This window comes from Sesamum indicum, linkage group LG12 (genome assembly GCF_026168435.1).
Source record: "Sesamum indicum cultivar Baizhima isolate 11 linkage group LG12, ASM2616843v1, whole genome shotgun sequence".
NCBI classification, from domain to species: domain Eukaryota; kingdom Viridiplantae; phylum Streptophyta; class Magnoliopsida; order Lamiales; family Pedaliaceae; genus Sesamum; species Sesamum indicum.
The window spans coordinates 8933347-8957670 of NC_142668.1; the positions used below are offsets into that span (position 1 = coordinate 8933347).

The 24324-nt window shown below is 33.2% G+C and overlaps 1 protein-coding gene across 1 annotated transcript; it reads right to left on the reverse strand.

Moving 5' to 3' along the window:
* Nucleotides 1–12021: 12021 nt before the first annotated feature.
* Nucleotides 12022–13140, reverse strand: LOC105178506 (MYB-like transcription factor ETC1). Its single transcript, XM_011101996.3, has 3 exons — nt 12877–13140; nt 12432–12525; nt 12022–12284 (listed from the first exon to the last, which is right to left on the reverse strand). Exons 1-3 carry the CDS (start codon nt 12935–12937, stop codon nt 12197–12199), a joined length of 243 nt encoding a protein of 80 aa, XP_011100298.1. The 5' UTR covers nt 12938–13140; the 3' UTR covers nt 12022–12196.
* Between the last annotated feature and the right edge of the window lie 11184 nt (nt 13141–24324).

The following is a 24324-nucleotide window of genomic DNA, read 5'->3' on the forward strand; positions in this document are numbered from 1 at the left end:
GCTTTCTCGATTTTTCTAGGAGGTTCTTAAGGAGACCTCTCCCAACTGGATAACCAACTGGAGTCCAAGCTTTCTTTGGTTTTATAGTACTTTTCTCTAGGGGCGCCACGTTTTCCTAAGGGCTTGTTGGTCCTTATCTGATTCTGTGGGGGGGGGGAGGGGCCTCCAGACCGTGTGGATGCCATCTAGGTCCTTCGTGGCCGTTAGGTGGAAGACCATTGACTTTGGTTGGGGGACTTTTGGTCCTTGAGCTTCATTGTGGGTCTGTGACGCCCTTTGGATCAGGGCCATCTCAGACTTGAACTGGTTAGACTTTTTTTTGTTGTAATTCATGCAAAAAATGTTAGTAGCATAAGCATGCTTAGAAAAGGAAAAGCTTACTTCGTGCCTGTACGGAGTAGGGCTTTTATGAAGGTTCCTCCATGGAAGAAGGCTTAACGGGTGCCTTTTGTGCATACTCTGGTGTAGGATTTTATTTTTCTACAAAAGAATATTAATAATAAAGATGTGTATATTATGAATAGGTCATGCATGGAGTGAGGTTATTGTGCCTCCTAGGACGATAGCTTATTTGTGGGGGCTTACGCGGAGTAGGACATAGCGCCTCGTCGGAAAAAAGAGATAAGGTGTCCTCTTGAAGCAGGATTTAGGTGCCTGTACAGAATAGAGCTTATAAGTCCATAGAGAAATACCTGAGTGCCTGCATGAAGGAAAGCTGAGATGCCTCCATGGAAGAGGGTTGGTGTGCTTGTGTGGAAGACAGAGCTTTTCTGAGAGCGTACTTGCTAGAGGGCAGGGTTTTATTTTGAGAAGGTGCTTGTCTGGGGGGCTCGGCTTTATTCTGAGAAAACTGAGAAGGTGCCTGCCTGGGGGCAGGACTTTATTTTGAGAAAGCTGAGAAGGTGCCCGCCTGGGGCAGAACGTTATTCAAAGAAGGTTGAGAATGTACCTACTTGGGGACATGGCTTTATTCTAAGAAGGTTGAGAAGGTGCCTGGTCGGAGTAAGCCCTCATCTTCCTACTCTTGCGTTTTTCACCGGGGACTCCATTATTGTACTTCCTAGCCTCCTCCAAGTTAATATATTGGTCAACTCAAGCTAGGAGATTACAAAAATTGGGAAGGGGCTTTTTAGTTAAAAATTTAAGAAATCCCCATCTTGTAATCACTACGAAAAAGTATAGGTTAGTACAATAGATGTAGCAGTAGGGACCTCTAGGGCTGCAAAGTTGAAACATTGTAGATTCTCCCTTAGCGATTCTCTTTCCTTTTGTTGTAGGAAAAAAGGGCTAGTGATTATCTTTTGATGTTGTTTACTGCTTACAAATTAGTGGAGATAGAACGAAACTGTTCAAACGATGGAATAGATCCTAGATGCAATTAGTTGAACCACTATTGTGTCGACTGTGTGAAAGTGGTTACGAACACACTACACTTGACCCAAGTGGTATAACGACTGAGAAGGGCAACATTCTTGAAGCACGACAAGAGCTCCTAAGGATCCGGTTGCCATCGTACTCAGGTAGATTGGGTTCTTTCCAGTTAATGAGGAGTTCATTCACAGGATTTCTTCGCAGAAGGGGTGCCCTCCTGCTCCTCCAGGGATACCTTAAGATACGGGTCTAAGAGGTCATGCTGAAATTTATCAATATGCGTCCCCCAATCCCTGGGGGCACCTTCTTATGGGGGAGGTGCTCCCGCATTTTCCCCGAGGGGATGTCCTGTCTCAAGGTCCCCTGCAAATTAAGAGTTGGATTAGTATGAACATTAGAATTAAGTAATGATAATGGTGGGGCCGTTGAAGGTGGGCCCTGCATAGAGGTAGTAATCATCCATTGGATGTCCTCCAGTTGGAGGGGGATAATCCTCCCGGAGGAGGAATCCGAGGATGTGTTAGCTCCGGTGTTGGTAGCTTCCATTTTCCCCATGTTTTAGCTCTGTATTCCCACAGACTGCACCAATGATGCATGCAAAAACCGCAAGTATGAATAAATGATGCAAGCAAAACTGAGGTCCTTGACTCACTTGAAGTGGAAAGTGGTGAAATAAGCGTTAGAAGGTAAAAAAAAGGTCAAATAAGTGAAGAAAAAAGTGTTACTACTCGATTTTGTGTAGAATATAGAGATTGATACGAAATTAAAGCTCTAAATCAGAAATTACAATGCTCTTTCAAACTAACATGGTAGAAAAACTGTAGTAGGTGGGCTCAAAGTGTAAAACAAATAAAAAAATATATGAACATGTCTACGTGTGTACTTATGTACTTGTCCCCTTCTCCCGCTAGGGGAGCTCTCTATTTATAGACAACCACATTGTTGTTGGAGAAGGCCACAAATTTAGGGGATCGGAGCATGACCTTGAATTTGTTGGATAATGCTAAATCCCCCTCAAATTTGGTATAGAGACCCCTGTAGCGACAAGTTGTTCCCCCTCGGACTTGAGGGACAACTGGAGGATCCCCCTTAGATTCGGGGGACTGTTGGAGTCTGATATGTTTCTGTTAGGGGATAAAGATGCCTTCGCGAATTCGCAAGGAGGTGGTTGAAGAGACCTCTCCCAGCTGGAATCCATGTGTCCCCAAAGGTCTGCTTGTCCTTATTTGATTCTATGAGGGGGGGTCTTCCAGAGGTCCTGTGTAGCTACCATCTCGGTTCTTCGTGGGCACCATGTGAAGGACTTTTGACTTTGGTTAGGGGACTTGAAGTCCGTAAACTTCCTTGTAAGCTTATGATGCGTTCTTGGATCAGAACTATATAAGACTTGGGATTCATTTAACCAACTTATTATTTATTTATTTTTTGGGGGAGTACCTTTCCCCGGCCTTATAGGTCCTCTCCTGAATTGAGCCCTCTATGGGGCATCATGGGCCTTGCATTTGTTTTTTTAGATTTCTTGGGTCAGCTCACTTTTATACATATCATATATTTATGTAATGTTTAAATCAATTTGCATCTCATTATTTGTATAATATTTCATTTTTATTTTATTTTTGAGTTCATGATCTAAATACATACATAAAGCCTTTTACGATAATGTTGGTAAGAGTATCCTTCTATATATTAATAGATAATTACACGTCCAATAGTGAAAGAAATGAATAAAACATCTATTAAAGAAACGGTAATGCTTACATCGATGTGAAATATTATTTCAATTATTTATTTTTTTATTAATTATTTTATTTAAAAATCCATCGTTTATATAATATTTATATCGATATGTAACTGACCATTTAACCATACATGTTTCAAATAATAATAATAATATTTGACGCTATTAGGGTGTTTCCGACGGATTATGTGAGTTTCACTGCCCACAATTTTTGGATCCCAATTTAATTTCTTTCTGACAAATTTTTCGACAAATTATTTGAATTTCAATGGTTTTCACACTCAATTTTCTATCGACGAATGTTTTCCATCGGAAAAAATTGTTGCAAAATTTGGACTTAGTAAATTTTGCGACATATATTCTGACTATTTTTTTACGAACAATTAAAATTTCACATCAAATTTTCAATGATTATTATGTTTCCGACGGAATTATCAAGGATATCGGATTACGGCTTAATATCCATCGGAAATTTGTCCAATTTCCATCTCAATAGTGAATGCAAGTTCGATGGATTTTTGTCGTCCGAAAAATTATGTCGCTATTGAGCTGTTTTTTTCGTAGTGGATATGGCATGAAGGATAAATATTTAAAATAATAAAAAATATTAGGGTAGTAAAAATTAAGATTAGAAAATTTAATTTACCGTCTTTGCTAAGAAAAAGGAGCGATTTATCCTTTGTGAAAATAAAGCAATAATTTATCTCCTTGTATTATAAAAAATAAAGCAAAATATCTCTCAGGCTCAACTGTGTACTAAACGCACCTTATCTGCAGTTGAGTATAATTTTTTAAGCAATAAAAATATTATTTTATTTATATATATTTTATTTTAATATATTAGTACATATATATTTGCAAAAATAGTATATATATGTATATACACATATATCCTTCTTCCTCGTCGTCCAATCACTGGACCGCCGTCGCCCACCGCCACTATCTCCCTCCCTCCGTGCCGCTTACCCCAGCCCCTTCCCTCGCATTGCTTGATCACCGCCTCCTCCCCCTCTCGTGTTCAGATCTTCCCAGATCCGCCATCTGGCCACTGTCTCCGTTTCCTTCTTTTGCGCCCGTGGTCGCCGTCTACCCCTCGTCCCTCCTTGTCGTTTTCCCCACCTCCTCCCCTGCACCCTCCTCCTGTCCGTCGCCGTCTCCCCCTCATCCCTCCTCCACCTTCCGCCTTGTCCTTGGCCGCCGCCGCCTCCTTCTCCCCCCAGCCTCTTCTCTCTCTCTCTCTCTCTATATAGACTATACGTATAAAAATATTTTTTATCTGTATAAACATTTATATATATATATTCAAATGTAACATATATATAATTTATAAATTTTATTTTTATTTACTTAAATTTAAATCATTGATCTGAATTTGATCAAATCTCCACTGTTGAATTCTAAATTGATAAAAATCAACGGTTATTAACTAAAGATATAAATATCATTTAAAATTTTATATTTTTAATTAAATTTTTTTTAAAAAAATTAAAAACGGTACGTATTATTCACAAAACACGTTGAGAGTATGTTGTTTTATTTCTAATAACACATAGTGATATTGCTGCTTTATCTTTCACCAAAAAAGTCAATTGCTCATTTTCATTAGTACACAACGTAAATTGTATTTAATTCTAAAAATTACCTAGGACACAAACTGTAGTTATTTACAAATTTTTCAACTATACAATTTAATTACACTACAAATCCAAAAATAAGCTAATGATAATGGTAAATTCATACATATTACCATTTTTATTGCATGGAAGCAAGGTCCGCAGTTTCAATGTTTACTTCTGACAACGTCTGTGTCCTAAGTTTCAGAACAGATTAAATGAAATCTTATATAGACAAAAATAGGGTCAGCAGTTGCAGCTCAATCTGATCCCAAGGTAACATGAAAGGGCAGAACATACCCACTAAGATTACAACAAACAAGAGCACAAAAGCCTTTTAATTTAGAGACCATCACATTTACATCCCCTAATTTATGATTTATTTTCATTCATTATTCCTATTTTTTATATAATTATTAAAAATTATCCTTGACAATTATAAATTGAAAAATAATTTGTGTAATGATATAAAAAATTTCTAGGGGTGTGCGTGTAATTTTTTAAAAAAATAAGGGATGATTTATGTATGTGATAATGATTGTTAGTGGGTATAAATGCAATTACCCTTATATAGTAATCGTTAACCGCCAACCTATTTTACAACACCTGGCTGTGCTCTTTGTTTTACACGTAAATCGAACGCAGGATTAGGTGTCACCTCTGTGTGTTGTAGTAACTAGAAAGATGAGTTTAGGCATTTTAGATTGACGATAGTTGTATAAATTTAGAAATTGAATACAAAAGAAAAATAAATCAAATTTGCACGTATAGCATATGTTTATAATTGGCATGTACAAAAAATGGATTCTATTCACATAATTAATTATAATAAACGAGAAAAACGCATATGTTATGTATCTTTAGTTTTCGTTCCAGTATTATGACACTCACCACATTACTTCTCATATATTCCAAAACAAATATCTAATTTCAGTTCCATTGTTAAATATAAGTAAGAAAAGAATTATTCAAGTAAAATAAATTTAGAAATGTATTACTTCTTTTTTTTAAGTAACAACGATGAACTATTATTAATTGAAATAAATTGATTACAATCACAATTCTCTTGTCGACATCAATATCTAATAAAAATTATTACAATAATTATATCTTGCTCAAACACTTATGATGTGTTCGAAAAACGTATGGGTGCACTAGATATGGACTATGTTCAAAACTTGGGCCGAACCGATTGCTAATTTTGAAAGGGGGACTTGCAAAAAAGGTGTTAACACTCTGACGCCAAAGTTAGTCTCGAATTTAAGAATAAATAATCGTTAAAATAAATCGTAATGAGAAATCGAGAAGAAATTCGTAGGAGAAATTGTAATCAGAGTGCAATTCGAATGCTAAAGTAAGAACAGAAAGTGGTTTTAGTGCGAGGACTCTTATTTTGCCGGAAGTCCCTTCTAGGTTTAGGAGTCGTGGATTTTGGGGATGCCTCCCTTCTCCTAGGCTGTCTTATTTGCCAAGGGGGTCCTCCTAGGGTTGACGTGGTTCAATGTGGATGCTGACCTCGGGATTGATGAGATGACACGTAGGAGAGTGGGATGCCACTTGTGTGGGCTTTTTGGACCAAATATTTGTCGGGTTTTGATCATGGTCTGAGTAGGGGGATGCTTTTAACCTCCTCCTTTTGCCAATTTGGTTTTTGGGGGATAACCCCTAAGGCCGCCTATCAAGTGTTCTTGAGCCTCTTAAAATGTTACGAGCCTCTTCTTTCTTTCTTTTTTTATGCACATCAATAGCCCCTCACTCTAATAAGTGGAGATGTCTTCAGATATGGGGTCCAAAGAATGAACTTTTCTTTTCTCTTTTTTGTTTTTTCTGTAAAGAACATTAGTAACATAAACATGCCTAGAGTAAAAAGAGAGCTCACATCGTGCCTTTATGGAGCAGGGTTTTCTATGAAGGTGCCTCCATGGAGAGCTTAACAAGCGCTTTTTGTGCCTACTTCGGCGTAAAGCTTTAGTTTTTGTGCAAGAGAATGTTAAACAACAAAGGCATGTATATATTATAAATGATATTGCATGGAGCAAGATTATTGTGCTTCCTCATAGGAGGGCTTATTTGGGAGGGGGGGGGGGGGCTTATTGGAGCAAGACTTAGGAACCTCCGGAGGAATAATAAGGTATCCGCCGAAAGCAAGGCTTAGATGCCTCTATGGAAGAGGGCTTAGGTGTCTACACGGGATAGAGCTTACAAGTTCCCCAAAAAAAGACCTAAGTGCTTGCATGAAGGAGGGCTAGGGTGCCTCTACGGAGGAGGGCCACTGTACTTGTGTGAAAGACGGGGCTTTGAATAAGAGAGTGCCTGCCTAGGGGCAGGGCTTTAATTTGAGAAGGATGTAAATCCATTCAAGAAGACACATGTTCATACATTGAAGGTGGTAAAATAAACCTCCAAGATTATTATGTTAAAATATTAAAGATACTTCATGAGGGAAGCTTGTATGTGAAAATTTATTCGGTGATGGGATGCCTGCCTAGGGGCATGGTGTATTCCGTGAAAGATGCCTACTTGAGGGTAGAGTTTATAAGATACCCCTTAGGGGAAAAGTTTATTTTTTGAGGAGGATGCCCACCTATTTGTTTTTTTAAAATGAAACAATTTATTTTTTAAATTGTTATTCATTTTTCATATGCGGTAATTAGCTCATTTACAATATCTAAATTGCATTAAACACCATGTAAAAGGATGCTTAGTCAAGTTATCAGATTGCAACAGACGATTGAACCCTTACGAAGAAAGAGATTGAAAGCCAAGTGAAACAACAAATTTCGAGTTATATAAGTTTAAAAGAATGGGATCATCATGAAAGAGATTCTTGAAAGAAAACCGAAAATCTGAGGAAAACTACAGGAATCTGAAATCGCAAGTTGAAAAACATTACTGTCACAAACCGATGGAAATTCGAAGAGGAAAAAATCGAGTTTAAAAATTCTCACACACTGAAATTCCCAAAGGGACATTAATGCAAACAGCTCATGTGCATACCAACAACAACTTAGAAAGGAAATAAATATCCGAATACTGAGGCAAGCCACAGATTCTTACTAACATACTTTCGCAATGCTTGATCAATGCCGGATTAAGTTCTTTATGTACATATTCAATAGAAGTATTTCAATTTAAGAAGAATTAGAATTTGAGTTATAGTCCAATTAAAATTCATCAGTCCCCAAGGAACTTGAATCGCTCAGGTGTATGCTGTTCTTGTTAGAATTTGTCAAGAAATTAAGTCTGTGAGGCTTAGGATTCTCTTCGCCGAAGGTCGCTAAGTTAAAGAAACAGAAAGAAGCACCAATCCCCTTCAGCCGTTGAGTTCCAGTAAGCCACGATCTGATGTAAATTGGTGTGTGAATGAAGGCCTTATGGGCTATACGTTGAGGAGAAAAAATCTGAATGGACCTCCGTGTTAAGAGTTCTTACAAGTGAGAGGAAAAGGAAAATGGAAGGGGGAGAGGAAGTAAAAGGAATTGGAGGGAAAAATAATAGTAATTTTTTTAAAATTATTTTGTATGATTGAAGTGAGATGTAAATCTCAAACATTTTCTGTTGTTTGGTATCAGAAAAATAGATTGAGAAGAAAAGACTAATTTTTATAATTTTACTGAAATGCTTTTCTGTTCAATTTGTACCAGAAAATAAATAAATTAATATTATACTAATACAATTTTAATATATAAAAGATTTAAAAATATTATAAATAAAAATATTTATCAAACAAGAATAAAAATATTTTTTATTAATAAAATATTTATCAAAATGAGTATTATTCATTCATTCTAAATTATTTAATTTAAAGAAATAAAAATTACTACCAAGATTGTTTATCTGATTGTTAACTTCGATGAAATAGTTTTTCAGCAATCTTGTTATTTTTTCTTTGGCAATTATTTACGGCTTTATCAGCGAGAAGGAGAAAAGAACTAGAAATAAATTATATATATCGATATATATATGAGTAATAGAGTAAATAAAAGTAAAAACTATACTTTTTTTTTTTTAATCTTTTTGGCCATATACTTTCAATTTTCCATTCAATTTTAGACGGAAACAAAAATTGGACTGCGGCGTAATTTCATATACGTACAATTTTACTTCATCTTCATCTCTTACTCTTAACCAAATATAAGATTATCTCCTACTCCTCCATTTTTTACCCGAACCAAACACACTCTAAGATCAAAATAAATGGAGTCCGAGTTCAAAATATGTAGGATTAAATATTGGGCCTAAGTAAACATACGAGCCCAATTTTTCCAAGTCCAAACGAGAATAAATTTGGGCTTTGCTTGAAGAAATTTAAAGATGATCATTCAAATTTGGTTCGTATTTTCGCAGCTTATTTTTCTTGAATATTACATTTTCAAGTGTATACTTATAAAGAGTCTCGAGGGGCATGTGTAGACTAATTAATTTAGTATTCATTTAAATAATGATAAGTGGAAAATAGTATATTAATTATCAATTAAATACCCATTCCTATTTATATTTTGGAACTTAAGAAATTAATTCCATGTGTAAATAGTTAACTTATTGATACTTTAATATATATATTTTTAATTACAAAAATGGTCGATAAATGTCAAAATTAAAGTATTACAACTAATCAAATCATGCTTAGCAGTCAAATATTCAAAACAATCTAGCGACGCTGCGTGGAGCAACTGTATGTACACTGCAATCAAACTAAGAAAATAATTTTGATGTTAGTTATTTAAAATACAAATAGTAAGGAGATAATGTCAAAATTAACCAATCATGTCATTTTAAATATTTAATGTATTTATATTTTTTAATTAAATTATAAAGTGATAGTAAAAAAGGTGTTCAAGAGCATCACAAATTCTACATTTTTTACATTTATATGAAGGGGTTTTTAAAGTTCATTCAAAAACAAACACTCCACATTCATACGGAACGAAGGTGAAGCAAGAGAAGAAGGCTAAATAATTTCTTTACGTAGTTCCTCAAGTTAAAAAATATCCAAAAACCCTCAAGATGGAGATCAAGTCATTCGTTGAAGATGCACAATAAATTATAGTATTTATTTCAGGGTAACACATTAAGTCATCGAATTAACGTTATAAATATTCAAATAAATGTTCAAGAAGATTCAAGTGGCAAATCCACTTCTAAATCCTCAAATATGATGTCAAGACTACAATATTTTAATTCGGGATTACATATTTTAGCATTTGAATTAACGTTCAAAGAGATCTATAAGATTTTACCTTTAAATTTGTCAACTCTACAAATATAATTTTTGAAGAGAAGAATGAAGAGATAGAATAGAGATTGTATTCATTTTAATTTCTTGGATCTATAATTTACAAACACGATAAAATTGGTGTTCACAATCCTTTAGATTCACCTTCAATTAGACTAGGGCTTGTGTCAACTATACAATTAAATTTGGCAACTAATTTGTTTAGATTAATTAAATATATTTAATTAATTACTCTTGATTAACCGCGTAATCGAGGAATGCCTATTACCATAGGTGACTATCCAGTCACGATTCATGATACTAAAAAGTAGATAAAATTGGCCTGAACATATAAGCTCGCATACAGGTACAATCCTTCCATCACTATTTCCCTACCAATGTCTAGGATATGGAATTATCTATCTGTTCCCATCTCGAACTTGATATTTGTGTATCTATATTTTGTGTTTCTCCTTCATAAACATTCAAAAATTGTTTCCAATTTTATTGACGATCGTTGCCATGAATTTATAAAGAGTACACAATCTAGAGAATTTAGGAGATCACCATCATCTAATGATGGGCGATAATGTCAATTTTGGAACACTCCATGCATGTTAAAACTGCATTGAAATAGAGCTTTTTGGTAGCCACGTATTTATGCAGCCACATCAGTCAAAACTAAGATACAGCTAGGACATAACAAAGGTATTTCTAATTTTTCAAGTCAAAGGACTAATTCTCATACTATCGCAGCCAAGGTATTTTAATCGTACCGATTATACCTCATGGCCTTCCATATGACAACTTTGGCGAGTCAGTTCAGTGAACTTGACAATCCCTTGTCAAGCACCCACTAAAGTCCATTGACACCACATGTCTGTTCTCGTTGAAACGCGACACTCATCATACGAATAGAACACTCGGTGCAAGTCTCTATAAAATTCTCAATACCCATTTTTAAGTATTCTCTGACTTAAAACATTCTAAACCAATGTTCAAAAGTTGGTTTCATAATCGTCATCAAATGCGCCACCGAACTTTATTCATTTCTGTGGTTAATGAGCTTTGTCCGTGACATACAACAATCAGTATAACTAAAAACACGATAAAAAAATTCACCAAAAAATAAAATCTCATTATGTTAATATTATATTGAATAAAATTATCCTCTATATAGTAGGAGACCAACTTATTAGCTTGCCTGTTCATTCTCGTTAAATTATTAATGGCAGGAATCGTGCTCCTTCCATTAACAATTTAACGAAAATCTGTAGTGGAAGTAAATTGCAATTTCTTTGGATTTGTAGGGCTAAATTTGTTGAGTTGTAAAACAATGAGATTAAAATAAAAAAAGGGGTAAATTATGAACGTAAATTACAATTTTCCCCCAAATTAATATTGAACCTCATTGCTACTATTAAATAATAATTTTTAACCCAAAATGGATTCACCAAAATTGAAAATTCCCTATCTTAAAATCAAGAATTAATTTTATGAAGTATACTCCAATTTATATTTCGAAATTATTTGTAACTTTGAAATTTGATTTATAAATAGGTAGCGTCAGTCAAACCCCATCTAGGCACAGGGGATATTTAAAAAAAAAATTAAAATATTTATTATATAATTGATTTAATTAATATCACAAAAGTTTATGATAATTCACCAAATTAACCTTTTGAATAAGAGTTATGTTGCACAAAATCTGCACTAAAATTCCTAAATTTATAATTGATGGTACATTTGGTTAATTACCCTATATTAGGAAATACTTGGTTGGGGGACTTCAAATTTCTTAATTTTTTTGTGGGTCTGTAAAACTTTTCTGAATTATAGCTCTCTTTAATTTGGGTGGATTGAATTTCTTTGGAGAATTTATCTTTTGGGAGCGCGCCCGTTGGTTACTCTAGGCCTCCCAAGCCTTATGGGCTTCGTCCTGAATTGGACCCCTGGGAGCACCATAGGCTTTGTATTTTTTTTCCTTCTTTTTGACTTGCTTGAGTTTTTTTGGGCCAACTTATTTTTATGCAAATCAATTCATCATGTAATAGATTTAATTAATGTCACAAAGCTTAAGATCATACACCAAATTAACCTTTTGAATAAGAGTTCTGTTGCACAAAAATGCAACCCGCCCAAATTTAGAATTGATGGTACATTTGGTTGATTACCCTCTCAAAGGAAATGCTGAAATCCCATATGTCCGAGCGTTAACAGCACCGACAAAAGACTAGTACAGATCGAATCTTGGGCTTGTTATTGACTAGTAGAGTGTCTGGAATTCCAGTATTTCTCGATTTCTTCAGCACTTCTTCCAGGAATTCTTCCAGCAATCAGAGACCACCTGAAAGTTCGGAAATATCAGGTATTCATTATATGTAATGAACTATATATATATATATATTATATATATTAATTTTCAAAATTACAATTATCCAAAAAAAAAAACAGAAAATAAACTATGAAAAGGGGAACAATGAAATGAAATTACCTTTCTCCAACCAAATTATACATTCTGATAATTAGGGTTTCCTCATCTCCTGAAAACTCAGGCTGCTTGGACTCTTGGCTGCTGCCATTTTCAGCTGCCACACCAAAAATGTGGCCAATCAAACATGTCATATACATTATTTAATCACTAGAAAAATGCAAGCAACTCTTTGTGATATTACAAATAAGCAAACTGCTATTTTATAGTAAAAATAACAATTTATCTCCCTATTTTTTTTAAAATACAGCAGTTGATCCACTGTATTTTCCAATATCACTCCGAGGTTAATTGCATTAAACCCCTTAATCACCAAATATGATCAGCAGTATGAATGAAGAAAAGTGACCTTATAATCAAGAACTCACTTATTTTATTAACATTCAAAAGAAGAGAGAGAGAGAGAGAGAAGTAGCCACTCCATATTAATTTTAGATCGATGCATCACCTGTAGAGCCGACAGCGGCTTCTTTCGTAGCAATGGACTTATGAAAACGATCATCCGCCATTAGGGTTTGGATATTTTGTAATTCGTATATACGTATATATAGAAGGAGAGCTTCGTATATAAGTATTTAGTGCGCATTTGTGTGTGTATCAGTGTGTGTATATAAAGAGAAAATGCAGCTAAAGGGGTTCCAGGGAAAAAAGGTGTTTGATCTGCTTGAAGGAGAATTAATGGGTAGTTGACAAGAAGAATGGAGAGGGAAGTGGAGGAGAAGGGTAGTTGATCACAAGGGAAATGAGGTTCCAACTTTGATAGGTAGTTGAACTTAAAAAAATAGGTTTATACTATCACAAGGAAAGTGTTGTGAAAGAGTGATAGTACAAGAATTTGATGGCCTAAGACAATAATCAATAAAATAAAACCTAGTACTAAGACTTGTACTTGTAATTATGGGGTCAATTAGTAACATGAAACAGGAAATTACGTTCAGTTGTTTGAAATTTGTTATAATTATAAATATTTTGTTGTTGTTTGAAAAATTATAAATACTCTTTTGACAACTAATCCTATTTATTCGATTTTTGTTAGGTTTTTTATTTTTTTATGATAATTTGACCAAAACTGTCCTTGTGTTTTATAAGTTATAATTTTATTTATTTTTTAAATTTTTTTATGGACTAAGCGGACAACTTTTATAATTTTTTAATTTTTTCTATTTACCTCATTTGGTTGTTTTTAAAATTTTTTAAAAAATTTTTGGAGAACGGAAAAAATATAGTACGGGCAATGTTGGCAATTTCAAACCCTTATCCAAGAATTACATAATTTCATCAAACATTAGGGTGCATTTAGAATTTTTGAAACAACAAAGGAGGTATTGCTAATTTTTCAAACAGCGTACTCATAATTATGTCAAACTTTAAAGGATCTTTTTGTAATTTTAATATATTATTATATTATCTTCGTTTAAAAATAATAGTTGTATAAAGTTATTGATATTATTTTCTAATTTTATCTGACATAATGATAATTCTTTCCATTTTATATAAAATGTTAGACTTTACATAAGAACGCCGACATATCAACTAGTTAAGAAATCATTAAGCAATCTCGTCACTAAATCATAAATTATGAAAAATTAAAATAATTAAAATATGCTAATTTTGAGTTAAAGAATTAAGTAGACGATGACTTATAAGTCCATATTAGAGATTTAAAAATTGCGATGTATGATTTTAAGCCAATTCAGAAGGCATGATTTCAGGGGTTATGAACTCCTTATATTTTTTAATTTTTTGATCAGGTTTAGTCAAGAAATTAATAGTTAATATTCTCAAGAAAAGGCTGATCAATGAATTAAAATAAAACAAATTATGAATTTTAGGAACGGTAATATCTAAAAATTAAGATTATGAATTTAAAGTAAAAAAATAAAAACTTTATTTTGTGGTCAGTTTGAAATAAAAAATTGTATTTTTTAAATTCTTTCAGATACATAATTTTAAGAAATAATTTCATTCACACCCCTGATCTATAGTGTATTTACATTAATCATTCATATTTATTTACATAATTACAGAAATCACTTCTGTCAGTCAAAAAGTAGGAGTAGTTTGTATAATGTTCTTGTCGTTTATAAGAGTGTATGTGAAATTATTTTTAAAAAACATGAGTGGTCTATGTAAGTGAGGTAGATATTTGTAATGTATATGCGTAATTTTATAAAAAAACTAAGGATCATTTATATAAATAAGTCATCGGTCAAAAGGTGTTGGTATAATTATTCCTAATAATCTTTAAGTAAAATAACCATCTACAAATTATTAAATATTATCTAAGGATGATAATGTGAAAACAGGGACCATCGATTGATTCCCCAAAATGAATAGTCAAAGAAATAGTGAAAAGAAAGAGGTTGTTTGTGTTCGATGCTCTGAGTATTGAATACTTCCTGTCCTGAACCGTATCTCTCAGATAATTATTTTTTTTTCTTTTCTTTTTTTGAGTAAATATCAGCTAATATTTATATCCCGGATGGACGCAAGATCCGAAGCTAGAGTACTATGTTTTTTTTTTTTATGATTAGTCAAGATGGATTACTTGGTCGTCCGATCGATCTTGTGATTGAATAGGTATATTTTTTTTTAGCATTAATTATAGTTACGCCTGTCTAAAAATATAAAATTATATATTTTTTTTAAAATTTTGAAATTACACTTATACCCCTACGAAAACTCATTGTTTACATCTAACCTTCTTTTGATAGGATTTTGACAAAAAATGCTGACGTTAGCAAAAGAATTATATAAATTTTTATTTTTACCCCTTATTTTAATATTCTCATGTGATAATTTACACTTATAACTATGATTGATACGTATAAAAATCGCATGGCTCAATTCTCAGATGGACTTGAACTCCTTAATGGGCTAAAATCTTTTGCAAGCTTTCGAGATGGGAATCTACAAAAGCAATGTTAGTATTCTGACACCCAAGTCAATATTAAATATTGAAAGACAAGAATATGAACGAATTATAATGAGATATGCCAAAAGATTGTGCATAGAAATGAAAGTGTCATAGAAATTTCTTGAAAGTACTCAAAAAGTAGTCCCCCTCTTCAAAGGACTAAACCCGCTTTAATAGCCAAAGTGCCCTAGCAATAAAGGGGTCTGATCTCCGAGAAGATTGAGGAGGCGGTTCCCCTATCTTGGGCGTTCTTATATAGTTAGTTGGAGGAATCTCTAGAAGTCTATATATCCTAACCTACAGAATTCAGCGAGAAGAGTCATTCACTGTCAAGGGACTATCCTTCTGAACCTCCTCTTCAACTTCTTTTGTCAATCATATTTTACCACTTGGAACATATGTCTAGCTGGCCGCGAAGGTGGAATTAAGCTTTTCGGGCCTCCAATGGACAACTTCGTCTCTTGGGCTTTTGCTTTATTGGGTCATGGCTAGGCCTTTGAGGCACTTCTTGCCTCTTTTCCTTCATTGGGCTTTTTGGGTTGGTCGTTGGACTGGGATGTGGTCCTGATTTTGAGCCTTGTATTTATGATTATATTAATGATGTTAACCTCACTCCATATATATATATATGTTTATATATATATATTATATTTATATCTTCATATATATAGAAATATACATAAAAACGTTAGATGAAGTAAAAATTAATAAATGATTTGGTTAAAGCTACATTTTGTAATTCTAATTGAACCACAATTATTCTCTATTTAATTACCCATTATATTCATTAAATATTTTTGTAATATCTTCCATCAACCTTAAAATTGTGGTTAATTCTCCACATTTGTTTTCTCCAAAAACTAATCAAATTCAACTTGGTACAACATCTTACATACATTCGAGGATAATTAAGAATGTGTATGTTTTGTGTTGTTTATATTATTTCATTTTCTGAAAATGGTGATCGAGAGTTAAGAGTTAATTTAATTAGGGGATCATTATTTAAAACTTACTTTTAATTAAGAGATAAAACAAAGGATCGAAGACAATAAATAATTAAAGAAAGTGGAAATAGATAGTCAATTTATAAGGTGAATTGCTAGCTCTTGTAATATTGAAAATGAGCACATTACCTCCCTATGAAAAAAATGAAGCAATTTATCACCCTGTGCTTTTTAAAATGAATCAATTTACCTCTTTATACAAGAAGATAAATTGCTTCATTTTAAAAATTATACGGGGATAAATTGTTATATTGTAAAAAATATAAAGGTAAATAGCTACTTATTTTTTCATAAAGATATAATTTACTCATTTGCGATATCACAAGAAAATTATTTGCAATTTTCCCACAGATTATATATAACTGTAATTCTTTTACAACTATTACGGTCCACTTTTGAAGGCATCGTTCAATGTTGTGAGAATTTAAGCATGACACATTTAGCTTGGCCGAATATTGATTTCTTTTCCAGGTAGAAGAATGTGATTTTATCTACAATAGGATATTGTGATATCGTTTCTTTCTACCCTTAAAAACATTTCAGTTATTACTACAATAGTTCAATTTGATATATTGATTAATCAATATATTAATATAATTGATAATGATAAATAAATCAAAATTATTCACATAAAATGAAACAAAATACTCGTATAAAGTGAGACGAATACCCACAGTTTAAAATGTAGGATAGTGACAGTTGAAAAAGCAGCAGCCGATAAGTCGCAGTGGCCATAGCTGGAAAACAGAGCCAAAGTTCATGCTGTAGGCAATGATGTCATAAAAAACAAGTTTGAAACCTGAATTTCAAGTCCGTAGATCATTATAAATAAGCAGGTAGGAAGCAGATGGAGATCATTGAAAAATTTCTCCAATTCTTGAGTAAATAATAGTTGAATCTTTTAAAAAATCTCTGAGTGTTTGAATTTTAGTGTATGGGGATTTCCCCTACAAGCCAAGTCCTCATATTTATGAGATTGCTAAATTGTTATCTCCTCCGATAGAGGAAGAAAATATTATGTAATATTTTAAGTTTTCTTCGATAAATTCATAGGCTTCTATTCAACTTATTTATCCAAAACTTTATTAAGTCTCTATTTTGGAATATTTATACGCCCTAAAGTAGAAAATGCAATAGGATTGTGTTATTTATTGTTGAAAGAACCAAGCACCTGCAAACCATCTGCTACGATAGTGTGGTTGTTGAAGAAAGTCCGTAAAATCGAAAATTTAGAATAACAATGGCAAGACAGTCAAACCAATATATGAATTTTTGAAGGCTTAATTTTCAAGAGCATGTGGTTTCTAATTGAAAGCATGGGATTGGACTACTTGATTTTAGCTTAAAAGGCAAAAAGATTACTAATTGGACCTAGGTACCAAAATCAATATTATTTTCAAAGATAGGGTACTAAATTTAAAATTTTGGAACTTTGGTTACCAAAACAAAAATAAGGGTAAAGTTGGGGTACTAAAATTGAACTGCAAACCTATAAAAAAAAGATTCAGAACAAGTGACAGATCGGCGCACCTCACACACCATTCTCCGTACCATCTCCCCCTCGAAATAAAAAATAATTTTTTATTATGTGTTGTGCCATCATAACAAAAAAAAAAAAAAATTACATCTTACCTATCCATCACATCTCTTTCTTATTTATTTATTTTTTTTTTTCACAAAATCATTTCTCGTTTTCTTTTTCTAAAAAAGGATTACCTCTCGCCCTTCTTCCTACTATTACGCTAACACATATAAAATATGCAAGAACACTAGTAAAGCACAACCACTTAGAAATTTTCGTTCTGTCAGAAATCACTGAGAGCTTGCTCAAATTTTCTTAAAGTTCTTGCACTCGTTCACACAATCAAATTTAAAATAGCTTTCTTTGAGAATCCTACTTAAAATAGCTTTCTTTGAGATTGTAGGATTCTCAAAGCATACCATTGATTTTAGTAAAGTAACATACATGCACAATATTAATTTGAGTTGTTCATAGAAAGTACTAAATTATGAATATTAATTATGAAACATTTTATGTAAAGTATATTTTCAGCACTATGATATAAACGAGACCTCAATTAAGTACAAAAATCAAATATAAATAACATAGAATGTGTGAAAAGCAGAGTAATTGCTTGGTTGGCAGTATTATATATAGTAAATATATTGAGTATGGTCTTGCATGACATAATTAAAAATTTATTGTAATACTATGTAATATGTTGTTACTTTTTGATCATATATATACGCAATTTATCTTCTTGTTCCACTTGTTAAAATATTTCATAACACAGGTCGCACGATAGCATTGTAACATTTAGAAAATTCATCAATAATTTAATAAATGTGATTATTTTTAAAACTTTACCATTTTGTTTCACCATTGCGGTGACTCAAGCTTGAGATCTCGTTTAAATTTTTAATGATTCCCATAAATGATGTCAAATTGATGGTATAAAAATAAGTTAGACTAAACTTTTATTAGTCAGGAAGGGGATTTAGCACAAAATTACAGTAGAATAAGATAGAAAACTTTTTTTTTTCCCTAGTATTTTACCCGCGCTTATCTTAATTAGGATCATATTGTATTTGTAAGTATCGTCAATTTGTATAAAGTAGTATTTTACCCTTACTTATCTTGATTAGCATAATATTGTATTTGTATAAACACCTCCAACTTCTCATTTTTTTTGGGGAGGGGGGGTGAGAAAAAATAAAAGCTGGTATTATCCTGTAATTTTGAGACTTTGCTATTTTTATCCTTAATTTTTTAGAATTATAAAAGAGTCCTGTAACTTTTTGATATTTGTTAATGGTGCTTCAGATATCGGATTTTACAAAAATCGTCGTAATAAATCTTGAGCGCCTCACCTCATGTGGTTTATTTTACTTTTGCCAACATGAATGAAAAGTCAAAAAGAGAAATGACACGGCACATGATTTACTTTGGAAACTTTTATAAAATCTGGCATTTGAAGGATCAAAATTGTAATATATAAAAAAGTTATAGGACTCTTTTGCAAGCATTACAAAGATAAAAGATCAAAACGCCAAAATTTAAAACGGCATATAATTTATTTTTAGCAATTTTTGTAAAATTCGATACAAAAAAAATCAAAATCGCGAAATATCAACTGGGCGATGACCATTATTCATTTGATAAGTGTTAATTCATGAATGACCATGCACGTGAATGAGCACGTGACATGTGCACCACCTTCGAATCATCTGGGCCACAACTAGGAATAAATTGTTAGAGTTATTTATATCAAAATTGGGCTGAAGATGGGCCTAACAATTTGCACTGGTCTTCGATATGAGTTTTTTTTTTTTTTCTTTTTTTTTCCTTTTTCTATTTATGAACTTGAATAGGATTTTACCCTTTCTATTGAAAGACCTAATCATATTTCAATGGCATCAGATAAATCATGAGTTTTTACATTATTACTACTTTGAACTTTGTGCAGTGTAAAAAAAAATTCTAAATTTTATAATATTTTTTTAAAAATTCTAAATTATATATGATAAGTTATATTTTAGTATCGTCCTACCACATACAATAGTACAAACTTATTTATACAAAACTCAATATTGAATTATTTACTAAATTTATTTATGAAACGTTTTCAAAATAACAATAGAATACTATCATATTTTTACACATTGAGAAATTAAATTTATTTTATAAGTTTTAAATACTCTATATATATATATGTGTGTGTATTCTGATTCAACTAAAAAAATACATTACGTAAAAGATAATAGGGTAAAATACACTTCGCCACCTGAACTACTTATGATGTAATATTTACTCTCCTAAATTAATAAATGTACACTTACTCCTTATAATTAAATTTTTTGACAATATTGCCCTTATATTATATATATAGTTCAAAGATTTTCTTTTACTAATAATTTTGCATTTTAAGTTTAATTAAAAATTTCCTAAATTTGAAAAAATATCTTTTAACATAATAAATTAATATATAGAATTTTATTATATCTTACAAACTCAAAGTTAAGTAATGAATGAGTACAAGAAATACACATAAAGTTTATATGAAAAAGTTTTATGAATCTAGTAATAAAATTAAGTTATTAATTATTTCTTCTTTTAGATAAAAATGAGTAATTGACATTTTTTTGAATATATATTTTCTTTAAAAATATGATAAAATATTTATATTTATTCATTTTGTTTCTAAAATATTGAACTTTTGATTAAGCATATATATTTGTCAATTTCTTTTCAAAAGCATATACGAATTGTTGGTTATATTATATTATTGTGTAACTACTACGTATATTAATTTATACTCCACTTTTAATTTAAATTATTCTCTTATTAAAAGATTATTTAAAAATAACTTGATGATGATTTAATGTGCAAAATACAAAAACATATTGAGAATAATATAGTTATTCAAAGCATGAAGGTATTTTTGTCCAACCAAAAGGGTATGTGTTACATTCGTTAGTTTAGGGAGATAAATATTATATTAGGAATAATTCACGAGGTAAAGTGTACTTTACCCAAGATAGTATCCTATTATCCTAATATAATTTCTTCTAAAAAATATGAGTTGGTCATCTAAATATCCCATTCGAGAATGTAACACAAGCGAGGAGGGGAAAATCCCTCAAATCCCTGGTAGGTAGTGGAGGAGCTGGAGATGGGATCAATCAGGTGTCAACCTAAAGAGGATCAACAACTATCGACTGGCTGGAGCCCACTTTAGCCCGTTTGGAAAGCCCCAAGAGGATTTTAAAGAGTGCTTTCCTTTGGAATCACTAGATGTTGGGGTCCCCAAACTCCCTCGAGCACTGTAAAGTAAGTTCTTGAACTTCACGAATGTTGCATAAAAACAGGAAATAGAGTTAAAACCCTGCAAGAACTTTAAGAATATTAACAAACAAAAAGGGAAAAAAAATGCTTAGAGGCTCCATTAGCGAGACCTCTGAGGTGCTCATGAACCAACCTCTTGCATTCATAAGGATTGGCGTTCAACCCCTTCAAAAGGGCCTACAAGTTACCATCCCTGTGCCACAACGTGAAGCTCCGAGTAGAAAGATCCACCAGCCACTGTGGGGAAAGTTCCACCGAATGGGAGGCACCAAAAAGTAATCACTCCCCATGCAATTCTCAGGAGGACTGGAAGAAGGCAAGAAACACGATAGCATGACTCCCCATCAAACCAAAAGAGTTGGGGATCAATTAATTAAGAAGCACCCTAAAAGTTTGAACCGCCTCGAAATAGAAGGATAAAATGGAAAAATAAAGGTCGTTACGGATTTGGACGGTAAAGAAACACAAGCTATTTGGAGGGATATTCTGTGCATGAAAGTATGGATTAGGGAGCAAAATAGTGAAAAAATCATAAATGCCAAACTCCTCCTGCAATTGTTGAGGGTCAGACTTCCTTCACTACCTTGGTCCGGCCAAAAGCAACTCTGCCTCTTCAAGAAAGAACCGTTGTTCACAATTTTTTCCTCCTTGGAGGAGACCACCTCCTCTTTTGCTTCTTCCTTTGAACCCTCGAGCTTCTCTCCCTCTAACTCTACCTCCTCCTTAGTGCATCCACTAACAGATAATGCACTCCCATTGTACGAAGGCTCCACCACTGGGGTAATTGGGAGGATGGAGAACCACGGTGCGACACCCTCGAGGTAGCCTTAGTGGGATCATTGCCAAGTATGGTAGGGTCATGGACTCATGAACACTCCTAAGAGAAATTGAAAATAAAAGCAGAAGTACAAGGTATAAAAAGCATAAAGAAATTACTTACTAGAGCAATGGACGGAAGGGATGTGAAGGAGAGATAACAATAAGAGAGATAAGAATGGGGAAGGACTTAGGGCATTAATCTCTTTTCTTTCTCATGAAGAGCTGCAACCCACTAGTGTCAGTTATCGGCACATGGAGTGGGCGATTAAGGGTAACTGCTAGTAACATGATCTTGAGCCCCGCGATCCTCGCATCATATTATGTCGTAAGCCATCTACTGGTTGTCGACTGATAATGAAGGGACACATCATGATAGATGATGTTTATTCTTATTGGTTGGGGGCATTTTATTCCATGGAGGGAGCCTCATCTTGTTGTAGGCATCACACGCCATTGGAGGTACCTTCAAACATCATAGACGGTATATACTCTAATATGGTAGCTCTAATCCCCTTTATTAGAATTAGGGGAACTGAGTGGTATCATCCCTAATAAGCAATAGGCCTAAGTGGTCCAAGATAAAGAAAAGCCCAAGAAGGCAGAGGGTGTGCCTCAATGACAAGTGGAAAGCTACAGCCCGAAAGAAAGCCAACCCAAGGCCATACCTAAACCCAAGCACTCCACATGCCTACCTGCATGGATAACAAGCTGTCTCCAAGCGAGTAGGCGCAACATGTGGTCAACATGCCTACCAGCTAGCTCCACAGAGGAGTTTGGCTCCTGCCAAGTCATCGCGAAATCTTGGAGCCCAAAGTGGAGGCATCCGTCTAACCACTTACTCAGAAGGCGGGATCCATCTTATCTACAAGGAGACACTTATCCGTGGGAAGCTACTCCCCAAGAAAGTCAGGACTCAATCAAGGATGAGCTGCAATCTCTTTCCCATGGGGAGGGAGGATGGAGGAATGCTATAAATAGGCCTCTGATGCAATTATGATGTGTAACGTTATATTGACATTTACACACAGGATAACTTTGATTGCATAACCATATTTACCCTCTTCTTATTACACATTCTTGTTTTACTTCTTTAAAATTATTCTTTTATAATTGTTTACTTATTTACGCGTGGAATGCTAATATATTTTCTGCAGGTCTCCATTCCCAAGCTTGCACAAACTCTGACCAAAGGACCTCGAGTTGGGTTTGTTTTTAACGAGCACTTTTTTGCTCACAACCATACCAAATATCATATATACATAATTAGGGAAAATAGAATTTTTGGTGTCATAAATTAGGCTAGTTTATCTTTTATCTCATTAATTACAGGATTAACACTTTCAGTCTCGTACCTTTTAAAAATTAGGACTTTTGGTCCTCATCCATTTTTTCATCTACAATGTAACAGTGTTGGTCACGTGCTTAGCATATTGACGCTAAGTATTTTTGGTTGGTGGAAAAATTAGCGCGTTTTCCAACAATAGCATATGAACGCTCTATTTCGCCTACTTGGTTCAAATGTGAAAAACATAATTCTTTATGTTGCTACTACTTGATATCAACTTACAGAAATATGGGAAGGAAGAGTATCAATTTTTGTAAGAGAAGCGAGAAATTCCCCTTTTCTACTCTAATTTCCTTCAAGATTTGTTTTTCTCCCTCAAATATAGTTATATATTTCTCCTTAAAATGGTCCCAAACTAAAAAACGTGTCAATTTTTCCGCCGATTAAAAATACTTAATGCTATTAAATTATCAATGAAAAAATGGATTAGGACCAAAAGTCCAAATTTTTATAAGTTACAAAACTAAAAGATAATTCCGTAATGAATAGGACCAAAAATAAAAGGGGCCTAACTTATTAGACCAATAATATTATTTTCCCTAACATAATTATTTTCTACAAGTATATTACTACAAACTCTTTTTTGTTTAACTTTCCTCATGATGATGATATAAAACTTGGAAGTTCTCATATATTATAATATTTCGCTAATTACCTAATACATAAATTACTAATTATATGAAGAAGCAATGGATGGAAACCACAGGCTGTACCAATCTATCACGCACCATGTCAACTTCTATTTTTCGTAGTTGACTTGTTTATCTATCAATAATTATAGATAGTCTTAGCTTTTCACAAGACAGCAATAGTCTGTTAGGCTGTTTATTATCACTTTGCAGCAACTAAGATTATACAGTAAACATAAATATAAGTAGTTGTTGAACCAACTGTTCGTCACCAATTACAAAATTATAAAATTAGACATGTATGCATGGGATGGCAAAATTAGTCCTCTGAGTATT